Below are 14,373 nucleotides of genomic sequence, written 5' to 3'. Positions count from 1 at the left end.
GAAACTAATCATCGATGCCCACCATAAAAACTGTTTTACTTGCATTTTCAAGTTAAAAATGTCCTCTATAGTGAGACCTGATTTTTATGTCATAAAAAAGCAAGGCATGCTCTGTATCTTACAGGGCAAACTAAAAAGCAATTGATTCATTTGAAAAAAGAGGTCAGGGTTGGGCTACTAGTTGCCCTTTGTCATGCAACTTCAAAATGTTGGGGGAAACTGATTGGTGATGAGGGGAAAACATGAAAATGTCAATGGTAATGAAAGAAAAACATAATAAAAGGAGGACATAGCTTAATCTATAATATTTACAAGAATCTCCTTTCAATGACACTGACACTACATTTCAATAAATGGTATGAGGGAACAGATGTAATTCTAGGTCACCTACATTTCTATGATATGCATGCAAAATAAAAAACTTTCAGAGGTAAGTGTTCTTCACTTTTACTTGTACGTTTGGTGCTTCAACGTTTGAGTTAACAAATCATTAAACTAAGCTATTTCTGATACCTTCTGATACTATTGACTAAAAGAGTTGTCTTGTGAGAATGATAAGCACAAGATATACAATCAGATCTTTTTATGTGATTAAATGAGCTGAGTTCGTTTATAATCCATGATGACAATAGGGTCTGAGAACCAACAATATGAAAATGACCCTCGAGAAATGGCAGTCTTTATTAAGAGCTCAAAAAGCTCTTCATAAGGGGTAGGCTTTTAACATTGTTGTTTCAACCCTTTAAGAAGTAAAAATATAATGAATGCAACTATAAACAAGCAGGAAGCTCCAACGCATTGGCGTCGGAGAGCGGCTCTGGGGGCAGTAGTTGTAGTCAAGAATGAGGGCCTAGACACATTTTGTCATTGATGTACAATCCGACAACTGTCGATTCATGTTTTGTAACTTAGCAGATTTACGTAGCCGGTGTATAAATGTGTATTGGGCTTTGATATGGCGAATACATGGCATTATCACTTGTTGTATACTTTTAATTTTGAAAGCTCTTTGGAGGTCCGCTTCCTAAAAAATCTCTGGTTGATAAGTCGTTTAGCGAGGCTGCAAAAAATTTGCATTTTTATATCTGAAAGTGTAGGTATTGGTTTTTTGTATAATTGTTTTTTTGGATTGCTGGAAAAGTAACGCATACTTCTATAATTTAGGACTGAGTCAGGGAAATATAAGGTTCGTTAAATAGTAAATATTCCTAGTACCGTGTGACACTATTGTTAACGAAAAGTTTTTGCAACTTGTCAAAGAGGTTGTTGAATGATCTTCGAATAACTTTTGATGAGCTAGAGGTAATGGTTCTATCTGCAGCTCGTGGACTTCTGTACGATATTGTCCAGAATCATCTAAATTTTCAAAAAGTGTCCGCTTGTTCGATACCCAATTTGCTCATTCATGCATACAAGGAGAAGCGCATGAAAGCTTTAGCAGACATTTTGGAGATGAATCAAGAATTAGATGAAGAATTTATGACTTAAATCACGGCACCTTAATCACGGGATGACCTTAATTACGGCAACTATTTATTGTCCATGAGATGCAGATGGTTCCATTTCCCTAGCTCATCAAAAGGTATTCGAAGATCAATTTCATCAGCCACCCGTACGAACCACGTTTCTAGTGACCCGTACTTGCTTCGCACGTATGAAACATACAATCAGAGAAAACAGAATTCATCTTACAATAATCAATAATCAGTAGGACATGAATCGTTGCGATGTATAATACGACATTATAATGCGGCATTACTATTGTAATTCATTTTAATGTTTAGGGGCATTATAAATCATTATTGCCACGTCGGAATGAAATGTTGTAGACTGAATTGAAAAGCATGTTGGCAAAATTTATTATAAAAATAGTATAACATGTAGGTACATAACATAAAGGTAATACAAATTAAATGATTAGAGCGTGTATATTTCATTACATTATAGGTATATTACAATCATTTTTGTCATTGTTGGAAATTTTGATAGTTTGAATTTTGATAGTTGATAGTTGATAGTTTGAGAGTTGAAAATTTGGTTATTTTATTTAGTTAAGGTGATTCGATAGACGCCATATTTTGTGTCAGAATGGCATGCGACTTTTCCATCAATTGGTTCCATTTTTTCATTTACTCATCATTTTTCTCCAATTTTAAGTTTCGCAATTCTGTTTTCAGGAGACTAAAGCACTCACTTATCAATTTGTATATTTATATTGAGTTAAGGGTAGAGACGTATTCCTCACCGGAATTGAGGAATGGAGGTGTTACAGTATGTCCGGCATTAGGTTCCATTTCGACATCAGCGACGATCAACGCTGCGATACTGGAAGCCAGTCTTCCGATATTAAATCCCTAGCGGGGAAGAAAAAAAATGCCTAGATTTCGCTAAAAATCCCTAAATCCCCAGATTTGCTCAAATATACTTAAAAAATCCCTAGATTTTGCAAAAAGCGCCATTTTTTTATGAAGAATCATGATGTCATTCGATGTAGCGATTTGCAATATTTAAATCTGATTGGCTCGTTTGAATTTTGGCGCTCTCTGAAAGCAGTGCTAATCCAGACCAATAAAATGAAAGAATATTAGTTGATTTCTTATTATTAACAGGTTGAATGCAGTTGAATGTCAAGTACATCGAAGGACACAATCGTTTTAATTTCCGGCTTATTTGCGGGGAAAATAGTGTTGCCAAAAAGGCCTACAAAATATAGATGAAAAAATGTTTTCGATTGTCGAAGCTATAATTGAGGTTAAAAAGTTGATTTTTGGTAACTTTACCTCATCAAAAAAAAATCCCTAGATTTCCTGAAAAATCCCTAAATCCCTGGAAATTCCGGAAAATCCCTAAATCTAGGAATAAACCCTTAGACATCGGATGGCTGTTGGAAGCATTAGAGTCAACATTTGAAACGCTGCTGCAGAATTTGCCGGGAGTATAATCGAGTGTTGAAAGTCAGTAGAATTGAACAATGTAATAATTGCTTTCCGAAATAAGCGTTATAATAAAAAAACAACGAATCTGAACTGTTAATACTGGAACACACCTTCTGTAAATGTACCTTGCGAGAGATAAGTAAAAAAATAGATGTACTGGAGGAGAAGTGCTTCTCCACAGAGTTTGAAGAAGGAAAAAAAATGCCCAAATTTACTTACTTCAGCATTTTCGGCAAAATCACTGCAATTTCCGAACCTTTTTCTGGCCAGGGGCCAAAATTAAATGATTATGAAGGGCCACTTAGATGTTGTAGATAAAAATAGGACTGTTGAAAAAGTCGCCGTTTTCAATAAATATGTTCCCGGAATGGAAGAGTTAGGTTAAAAAATTTAGAGTTAAAAAATTCCCATGAGCCGAGTGCCGTAGGTTAAGGGCCCGTTCGCCAAAACTAATCGGAACTGTATGAATGAATTGCTCCTTTTAAAAATCAAAACAATATCGAATTGCGATATATTACACAGTTAAGATAGGGCTATGTCCTGTCGTAAGCGGCGACATACAGTCGATATCATTTCAATAATCGCCCCAATGGCCACGATAGTTGTTAGACGTTTACGGTTTCCCTGGTAACCTTTGTTTGCTATCAGCTGATATCGAGTAAATGACTAGGAAGCTCCAACTCAGTGGTTAAAGCTTCCTTAACCGCGAAAACTTTAAAATTCAAATTTTCAAATTTTGAACGTAAAGTACATTTTTTCCATCACGAGATAAAAGCACAAACAAGTTTTGAATTGTTGACTGTATCACCATGATTCCAAAAATACAATACACAACATAGCATTGACTAACAATAAAACAGTATGCAATAAAATAAAGTCATGACAAGGAACATAGCCGAAAATGGCGCCGATTCCCATCAACCAACGCGCGGTCTCTACAATGTAACATGCTGCATTGATACTCCCCAGCTGGGACCGTCCGGAATAGCAGCTCTAGTGCAAGCACCAGAGCCGCTAAAAGCACATTGACAATTATTAAATACATGTTAGAAATTTATAGTAGAGGTTATTGAGTCATACTTTTGTCCCTACTTGATATAAATTCACACGGATTATTGAATACCTACATCAAGAGCCTGCAGTTTAGAATGTATTTCTATTGCTGCTGTGAGAGTTGAATTATGTGAGGCTTAAACTAAGGGATATTTTCCAATGTCAACATGTGCCAGATGAATGTTAAAATGATCACCAATTTTTCATCACGATTCAATGTTTTCTAACAACCAGGTTTCTTTAAAAAAAAATTATTTTCTTATTCATCTTTAGTTGATATGTTAATTTTGAGCAACGCCATGCAAACACACCCTTGCATAACAAATTATGTATACTTTCTTTTCTACCTTGTCAAAAATAAAGGAAACATAATGCCACTTTGATAATAATTAAATATACATTTCGCTTACTTTTAAAGCAGTTTATTTAAGAATTTCTCACTCAGGACTATTTTTTTAGTTAAAAGGCTTGATAAAAAAAATAAGAAAAACTGAACATTCAAGACAAAAGGAAGAAAGAGAAAGAAAGAAAGAAAGAAAGAAAAAAAACACTGACAAACAAAATAATCATAAAGGAGAAGAAAGCTGAAAAATATCAAAATTAAAATTACCTGATATTTAAGACTCCCGATGGAAGTGTGGATGAACAGAGAGCTTTCGACCTCTCCTTCTTCTCGTCCTAAAAATACAACGTTGAACGTCGTATTTCCAAGGGGAGGTATCAGCTAGGAAGAAGAAAAAACACATGTTCAACAGTTTATTAATTAGAATAAATAAAAGGTCATCACTGACTTGCCACAGAATTTTACCTTAGGGAGGCTGTGAACTCTTTCACATGAGGTTTTTTGAGAGCTGAAATTTTAAAGGAACAAAAAATTTCAACTTACAGATGTAAGAGACCTGGCACGCAACACCAAGAAATATGGCACCTACTAAATGTTGATATTACTTTCTATAATAATCGAAAATATTTCCGGAGCAAAATGATCTTTTAAAATCAAACTTCTAACATGCCAAAGTCTAGGAAAACCTAGTGAAAAGTGAAATGTTTATCTTTCTTACACTCGTCTTCTTATGAAGATGAGGGAGTGTTGTTGTATTAATGTTAACTCTGCACTGCGCATTGTTATTATTCTAAGGAATTGAATTATTTTTGTTTGCTTAATCTTCCTTGTTTGAAAGGAAACTAAAGCTCTTCTACATTATCAATGAGATGCTGCAACATTTCGACTAGATATTGCGCATGAAAATACTAAAAAATTATTTTTTTAGTCCCGCCTTTGTTGAGATTGGCTCTTAGAAAGTTTTATTTTAAAGATGCATTATGCTAAGGAGGCCATACAGAACATCATTTAAGATAATATTAAGATTTAGTCGGCACCAAAATTTCTTCAAATTCCGTGCGCAGTCCTTTGAATTTTATTTTCCTCTATAGTTACGAAGTGTTTGGGTCAAAAATAGTTGGATCAGTGACAAGTTCGTCCACTAAAGTTTACTCAAGATGATGAACCAAAAAAAAACAATAAATAAATAAAAAATTCCTGACTAAATTTGGTGAAATTTGAATGTCTTATTTGTAAATTTCGTTTGCAACCTCAATGTGTGGCGCAATTCAGCTATGGACTCACTCTGAGATCTAAGTTCCTAAATAAGTAATTTTTACAATTTTAGGAAATAATTTAAGATTCAAAAAATTAAAAATAAAAAAAAAAATTCATTAATTTCATCCAGCACACAAGTGAATGACAATAAGAAGAAAAACTCTTTCTGCTTCTTTAAAACCGAGTCAACCAGTTGGTTCTTCTCTGGATACTGGGCAGGGTAATATAACTTGGAAACATGATTATGCCCAAGCAACCACTGCAAGCTTATAGTACTTCAGGAGAGAAATGAAAATTTTGAATGGGTAATGTAATTTAAATTACCACCTTGCCTTAGAAGAATACGACTGTCCGAGAGAAAAGAGACCTTTGTACCAAAGTGGTGTGAAAGAATTGAGACTTTGGTATCACTGCTAAAGGAATTATTTTATCAAAATGTTTACATACGCCATGCCCAAAAATTGCAAGCCTAATTGTAGTTGGGAATGAGAGATGTCTGCAGCTTAAGATATGTAGATTTGAGATGGAGTTATTTAAATATTGGATTTTCCATGTTTAAGGCTACCAAATTCTCCATCTGAAGGCATTCATTTAACACTCTGATTGACACAAGAATGAGCTCTTAACTGCAGTGTGGCAACATATTCTTTGGGATACTAGATTATTCTTTACAAAAACTCAACTTTGCATTTTTGGGCCAAACTTGACAAACATAAGCCTCCTGAAATAGGGTCCCTTTTTCCATGAACAAATAATTAATTCAGCAAACAGTGCTTAGTTCTTACCTTATCTTCAAAAAAGGAACTATGAAAATGAACAGTGCTTCCTGATATAGAAGACATTCTGATGGTTTTATTTGGACTTAAGTTAATGATTGTTACTTTCTCATGATGAGGAATTCCTAAATGCCTGCAACAAATAAGTTAAAAGAAATGTTTCACAACAGTGTCTTTGATTTGATAGACAAAGACCGGTTTTCTTTGAAATGGTTGCATTAAAATAGAATCTGCTGGCACAAAGTAGCTTTTAAATAAAATTGAAACTACCTCTGCAATTTTGCCGCAGTAAAAGTGGAGTTAGAATTACTTATGGCTCTTCGTGGTATCCTAAGTTTTAGAAATACATTTTGAGTACAATTGATATAACTTGATTTCCAACTTATTTGAAGGCTTTGTAGACTGTCTTTGTGTACAAAAATACCTTCATGATTGATATAGAGACCAATATTCCAGTTCTTTGGCGATGGTACTATGAATAATAGATATCTAATACCTATATATCAAAATGGAGATGATTCACAGGGTTAAAAAATGAGGATTCAACTTCATCCTAAGTTGCAAGACTAATTAGTGTTTTATAATCTCAAAGGTTGGAGAAAAAGTACACATGATTCGCAACAAAGCAACTTAGAATACCGATATTATGGTTCTTCAATTATTATAAATAATAATTTTTGAAGAATACTTATAGAGTCCATTCTCCCTTCAGTTGAATAGCAGTGCTACCGATCTAAAATCCCTTCAATTTTGCGTTTTCCAAGCAGACAGCTGTTGCAGTCTAAAGCGAGGCCAGGTTGGTGGCACTGCCTGCTTTACTGTCTTAAAGAATCTAGAAGATAGTCCAATAGACCGTCTGACAGACCATGCAAACCCACTCTCACTACGATCTTCATAAGTTGAGTGCATCTGCATACCTTGTGCCAAGGTCCACTATTCTCATGAACTGAACAGGTGGCCCGTAAGAATTCGGAATCATATCTGTAACTTGAATACCACTAAATCCGAAATTGAGCTTGTATAACTTTTTAAGGGATACAATGAAGCAAGAATCAAGGTGATTACTTGCATTGCAGTATGTTCATTAATTATTTTTTCTTTCTTTTTTTTTTTGCTTAGGAAACTTAATTATTAGATCAAATATTAAAGATGATAAAGAGGATGAATAAATCTGTCTCACCTTTCTTTGAAATCTAGTGAAGGTGGCTGAAATTGAATACTGGATGCAAGGGCTGCATCTGTTCCCGAGTCTTTCAGTCTAGAGAAGAAAAAAAAATTCATGCATGAGACACAAGTGTTCTAATGAGCATAAAATAATGGAGTAGGAGAGAGGGGAGTAAACAATGAAAAGAGAGAGTAGGGGTGCGAAATATTCTTGCTTGCGATGATGGGAAGACCCTAAAAACAGGTTCTGAAAATGGGAAGGGTGGCACTTGTTAGTGCATAGTTGCGTATTCTCTAATGTATCAATATGAAAAACACAAGTTTCTTGCAGAGCCCCGGTGACTCTTCCTACTTTTTGATAAAGTCTGTATTTTCCAGAATAAGGACATTACTTCGTGCTTTTTAGACTGATTGCAAGATAAAAAATATTTTTCAATTGTGAAGTTCATACTTACAGGTACATTTTGCCCCTTATTTTTACACTAAGAAAAATTAAAATATTTCTAGGGGATTACTAAAATAGATAATTAAAAGTATCATTTACCTGTCTTGAGAGGAAGAAGAGAATTCCTAAAAATAAAAAAACAAAAGATCATTAGGAATAATGGAAGAGGCAAACTTGAGAGGCATTAGGCATGTTCATAAGGAATGTGCATACCTACTTACCGTGTGAAAGTCAGAATGAGATTTTATCTGATTTATGAAGGAAATTACATTTAAAATTACAGAAACATTACTTTTTTGAAGGAAGGAAGTTGAGGCATCAGCATTGCACTGTTGGGACTTCATTACTCCTACGTATCTTAGAATGGTTCTTCTATAAATTGACTCATACAAGTTATTTAATCCATTTCTTTTCTCTTTTCTCGTATCAATGTGATATTATTTACAGTAAAAGGATACAAGATAATTTAAAAATATATAAAAATCCTGCATGAATGTTTGGAAAATACCTAGAGAGAGGAGAGAGCATTTTTCACGCCATAAATTATTTACCTAATCATACGTTACCTGATTTAAGCATATCACAGCTAATGGACATGTTGATTGTTTGAGATATAACATACCTTTGGTATGATGACAGGAATTCCATTGACCAGAACTTTGACGTCCAGATCATTATTAAAATCTGTAAAAAATGAAAATAATTAGTATTATTTTTTTTGTACTTTGAAAAGTCTACATGAAAACTTTCTGTGAGCAGTCTAACAAAGTTCAACATTTTTGTCAAAGCCCCAGAAGTGCCCTACTTGAGACTGCGCAGCTCAGATTACCAGGTAGGGAATTCGACAAGGAATCTTCTAAAAAATCTGATTAGTAAATAGAAAAGAGAGAAAAATTAAAAGAAAAATTTGGCTCATTGATATTTTTCTTTTCCTGACAATGAGCATACAATATTTTGGGTTTAGATCAGTATGAATTTATGAGCACTGATGAGAGATGAGTAAAAAAAAGAGGACTGGAGTTGGTTGCAACATCGTACAACTGTTGGGCCAGAAATGTTCATGCAAGGTTTCCGGTAGATTAGCACCGATGTTGACTCTTTAAAATAGGACATCACACAAAATACCAAGAGTTTTGATGCCAGTTAAAAATTGATGTCAATGGCCAAAGTGCAAAACCATTTACCTCCATTGCAGTGTTTCAAAATTTCCACATGGATCTATTTAATTTTTCGAAAAGAAACAAGCCAACTTTATGACTTGAAAGGGGTGGGTGCAAAATCGACAAAATTTCCCCCCTCATGGATGTTGACCAAATTTCAGTATGTCATTCCTCACTATAGGATACGCCTTTTCCCAAAATTTCACGGCCTGAAACGAATTTCTCTCCGCGTAGCAGCGTTGCCAAGTTGAAAACCGTCGAGTTCCATATCTTTTGAACGAAAAGAGATATTGAGATGTGGTTTGCGCTAAAATTCTCCAAAAATTGCGTTCTTTCAATATATGTACTCAATTTGATCGTTTAGGTAATTTAAGATTGCAATGATGCCATTTTTCACACTTTCTTAAGGGTCAATTTTTTTTCAACCCTAGTACATCATCAAATGCCGGATTCTCGATTCGAAAAAAAAACTGTTCATTGTATTATTCGTACTTTTCCATTTCTTTTGATATATTATAGCTCCCAGGGAAACGATTAGTAACGGAGATATGAGCAATCTAAGTTAACGCTCCGCGCGCGCCGACCGGAATCCGGGCGCCGCTCGCCGCTCTGAGTCGTCTGCACACTCCCTTTCTTAAGCTTCACGAGGTCGTTCCTATGTATTTTTTTGCGTACTTTCCATTTCTGGCCTTTGAAAAGGGCTCCGATGAATTTTTAGGGGCCTCGCGGTCCATTGTTGCCATTTTTTGCTCGTATTTAGGGTTTTTTTCCCTATTTTACTCACAATTCTACTGAAAAACTTAATTTAAACGGAAAACTGTGTGCGTTGAGGGAAAGAACGTGAAGAAGAAATAAAAATTCATGTAAAAATTTTTCCTTCGTTGCCAAATTTTCGAGAAAAATCGTACTAAAGAGCCAAATATTTGAAAAATTGGATAAATCCCCACGCCATGGTTTATGAAAGTGGGGCATAGCTTTCATATTGACGTACTTACGTAACAGATCTTACCTATCTATACAACATATTAAAAAAGCATAGTTGTATTTGGATTCCCACGATCTGAAAATTGTCCGGGATGTCACCTTTTGCGGTCTTTTCTTGTGTGTAAGGTAGATCTTTTGAATGTTTTTCGACCTTTAGTCATCCTCCGTAGGGGTGTATCGTAACCATATATCGTAGAACGTAGAAGGTTTTAGGAAATGAATAATGACTTTCATGCAGAATTGAAGAGCTTTTCCGGAAAAAAGGGCACATACCGAAAAAACGTGTTGTGAGAAAAACGCATTTGAAGTTTTCATTCTTACTTTCTGGCCACTGATGATGACATACATCGGAACTGGGGCACTCATATCAACGTTCATACACTCCAGAATGAATAACGGCCATTGGTAAAACTTACACTTCTTCCAGTGTTGTGGGAAGAATTTTTTAAAATTATTCGTTATGTGCCCTTTTCCTGGAAATGGACCAGTGGTCATAGGTTTTGGCTTTTGAAGCTGAATTTTCGAGACTTCAACGAGTTTCTAAACAAGAGTAAATAATTCCGATTGACTAATAAATAATAATTTCGATTGAGAACGCGCGGGTGGATCATCTTCGATCATTAATAATGAAAAAGACTGCGAAACACGCGAAAAAATCGAAAAATTCAATCTCACACGAGACCATAAAAAATAAATCATTAATAATTAAAAAAAATTCACGTGTGACTGGTGCAACGCGTAGAGAATCCCTACAATCCCTGCAACCCGATGCTATTGCATTGATTAGCAGAATCAGTGCGATGCATCTGTAGTGAGGGATCCTTATCAGTACCCATCACCTCCCTGCCTGCCCGCGCACTATCTCCTAAACGTCGCGGCGAAAGTACCCAGAAGCCAATAGATGAAATACGTCTGTGACCCCTGACTTATGCTTAGCCTCAAAAAACGTGGTCTCGTAGATCCAAAAATTGATCAATTAAGCTGAAACTCGGGGCATTGGTACATTAGGATGCAAGGAATCCATTTCTGTCACCTCCGATAGAGGGCACATACGCGTATGTGCCCTTTTTCCGGAATGCTCCTCAATTGTGGGCTTCTCTTCTCATGCAGCCTCTCTGCCTCTCATCTTGGGGAAGTGGCCCGTAGCATTAAGTCATACTTAAAATTATAATTATAAAATTAAGTCGAAGTCATAATGCACTTTCCTAGAGACATCTTCGTCATAATTAATCCAATTTTTGGCACTTTAGGACGATTTTTCTTGAAAATTTGGCAACGTAAGAATAAGTCCTTACGAACGTTAATGATGTACTTTTTTACGTTCTTTTCAAAAATGAAAATTACAGCAAAAATACATACGATACACCCCTACGGAGGATGACTAAAGGTCGAAAAACATTCAAAAGATCTACCTTACACATAAGAAAAGACCGCAAAAGGAGACATCCCGGACAATTTTCAGATCGTGGGAATCCAAATACAACTATGCTTTTTTAATATGTTGTATAGATAGGTAAGATCTGTTACGTAAGTACGTCAATATGAAAGCTATGCCCCACTTTCATAAACCATGGCGTGGGGATTTATCCAATTTTTCAAATATTTGGCTCTTTAGTACGATTTTTCTCGAAAATTTGGCAACGAAGGAAAAATTTTTACATGAATTTTTATTTCTTCTTCACGTTCTTTCCCTCAACGCACACAGTTTTCCGTTTAAATTAAGTTTTTCAGTAGAATTGTGAGTAAAATAGGGAAAAAAACCCTAAATACGAGCAAAAAATGGCAACAATGGACCGCGAGGCCCCTAAAAATTCATCGGAGCCCTTTTCAAAGGCCAGAAATGGAAAGTACGCAAAAAAATACATAGGAACGACCTCGTGAAGCTTAAGAAAGGGAGTGTGCAGACGACTCAGAGCGGCGAGCGGCGCCCGGATTCCGGTCGGCGCGCGCGGAGCGTTAACTTAGATTGCTCATATCTCCGTTATTAATCGTTTCCCTGGGAGCTATAATATATCAAAAGAAATGGAAAAGTACGAATAATACAATGAACAGTTTTTTTTTCGAATCGAGAATCCGGCATTTGATGATGTACTAGGGTTGAAAAAAAATTGACCCTTAAGAAAGTGTGAAAAATGGCATCATTGCAATCTTAAATTACCTAAGCGATCGAATTGAGTACATATATTGAAAGAACGCAATTTTTGGAGAATTTTAGCGCAAACCGCATCTCAATATCTCTTTTCGTTCAAAAGATATGGAACTCGACGGTTTTCAACTTGGCAACGCTGCTACGCGGAGAGAAATTCGTTTCAGGCCGTGAAATTTTGGGAAAAGGCGTATCCTATAGTGAGGAATGACATACTGAAATTTGGTCAACATCCATGAGGGGGGAAATTTTGTCGATTTTGCACCCACCCCTTTATACAGAATATTCTGCTGACAGAGAAGAGACTTTGAGGAGGTTTTCACGAAATTATGTTGACTAGCTTTGCAAATCAGAAATACAGTATAAAAGGAAGCCTGTTGCGTCGCCAACGAAATACGCGGTTTCACACTTCAGCCATGCTTGGCCATGGATGCACTGGAGTACATAAAATGCCTTGTCAACATCTTCGACCAAAAAAGATGCGGAGTTGCATTACGCCAAAGATTAGTATGATTGACGCCGAAAGCATTGTACCATTGAGAAGCATGTTTTAAGAATTCCCTTAAAGAGAGCTCTTTGGCATTCAACACACAACGTGATCTTGTTTATACTGAACAGTTGGAATACAACCAACATGCTGACATTTCAAGGTATCCAGTGATTTCTACCTATTACTTGATCAGCTCAAAATAAAATGACATAGGATCCACTATTTAAGGCAAAGATTACATTTACTGCATGCTTCTGTGAGAAGTTCAACGAAGCTTACAACTGGGAACTTGTTGAACGTAAACAGACGAGGAAATCAATACATGTAAACAAACTGAGGGTGATAAAATTTCATTGGAATCTCAGCTCTCTATCAAGAATGTTATCCAAATTAGTGATTGCAAGAGAGCTTCCTACGATATATCGGTAAAATTTGATGTGATAACGACCAAAATCGTCATTGATGGAACTTAACCTCACATTACTTTGCGACCTGTCTGATCCCCAATAAGCAACTTCATGAGTCGGAAAAATTGATGGAAATGAAAAAGATAGCAAATTGATTTGCAGAAAATATTGATGTGCTAATTGCCATGACAAATAGTGGATGGATTGGAGATGGTGAGAGAGTTGCAACCATGTTTGACCATGGTAAATATACAATGACTGAAGCAATAAATATATCAGGAGAATATAAATAATGCAGCGAAAGATGTCCTTGCACCTGTTCCAGACATCTTCAAAAAATTTTCGACGGAAAATGACATTGTGAGGGCGATGAGATGAAAAACGGAAGAGAATATCGGTGCAAGGAGGGAAAATTATCCTTCATATTGATGGAGTCTGAGGCAGCTATCTAACAACAAAACAGCCACTCACCATGATTCTCCGATGATGAAAAAACTTGAGATTTGACTAAAAACAACTCTAGGGTTACGAATAAAAATAAATAAACTGCCGCGATGGTTTCCATTTTAAACTTATTACATTTCAGAGATTAGTTACACAAAAATGAAATGAGTTTGCTGATACGAAAACGAGAAGCGACAAGCGCCAATGGGGGGGAAAGCCGGATACACACTGACGATAGATTTCATCAACAGGAGCGCAAGACTTGCGCACTCATCGTCTTTCTTGTTTATACCATTATTTATTCAAAATTATTTCATCATCCCCAAAGAAATTTTAAGTCTGACGTGGAATCCCTCTGGATACCGACTTCCATTAGGAATCAATATTTTTTAAGGGCAAATTTATCATGATGTAAATATAGCTGCGCGACGGTCACGCGTGGAAACTTCACACAAACAGTCAAACAAAACACGGAAGGGAAGTTGAAGTTGTGCGGATGATAAGGTGCGTTCACACTGTCCACTAGCAAAGTGGCGCTCTCGGAGTACGAAGGAACCCAAAAATCAGCATTCTATGGTTTAATTTGGGGTCTTACAGCTACAATTAGTGAGTGATAAAGGTTTAATCTGTAATAAACCAATTAATCCAGTTATTAAACTCAAAATAAATACAGATTTTATTTGAATTATACACAGTCCAGAATTTTTTTCGCGGCGCGGCATGTGCAGCAATCACTGTTGGACCATGATAAATAAACACTGTCTGTTA

At 35.9% G+C, this 14,373-nt stretch overlaps 1 protein-coding gene across 1 annotated transcript in view; it reads right to left on the bottom strand.

Moving 5' to 3' along the window:
• Window positions 1-14,039, bottom strand: part of Tmem131 (Transmembrane protein 131) — a 41,968-nt gene extending 27,929 nt beyond the window's left edge. The window contains exons 1-6 of the mRNA XM_019049994.2: window positions 13,633-14,039; window positions 8,597-8,658; window positions 8,074-8,099; window positions 7,546-7,623; window positions 6,375-6,498; window positions 4,600-4,713 (exon numbers count right to left, since the gene is read on the bottom strand). Of these exons, the coding sequence (XP_018905539.2) occupies window positions 4,600-4,713; window positions 6,375-6,498; window positions 7,546-7,623; window positions 8,074-8,099; window positions 8,597-8,658; window positions 13,633-13,726 (498 nt within the window). The 5' untranslated portion in view covers window positions 13,727-14,039. The remainder of the gene's footprint in view (window positions 1-4,599; window positions 4,714-6,374; window positions 6,499-7,545; window positions 7,624-8,073; window positions 8,100-8,596; window positions 8,659-13,632) is intronic.
• Between the last annotated feature and the right edge of the window lie 334 nt (window positions 14,040-14,373).

The sequence above is a fragment of the Bemisia tabaci genome, chromosome 4 (assembly GCF_918797505.1).
Source record: "Bemisia tabaci chromosome 4, PGI_BMITA_v3".
NCBI lineage: Eukaryota > Metazoa > Arthropoda > Insecta > Hemiptera > Aleyrodidae > Bemisia > Bemisia tabaci.
This window is presented reverse-complemented; position numbering and strand designations above follow the sequence as displayed.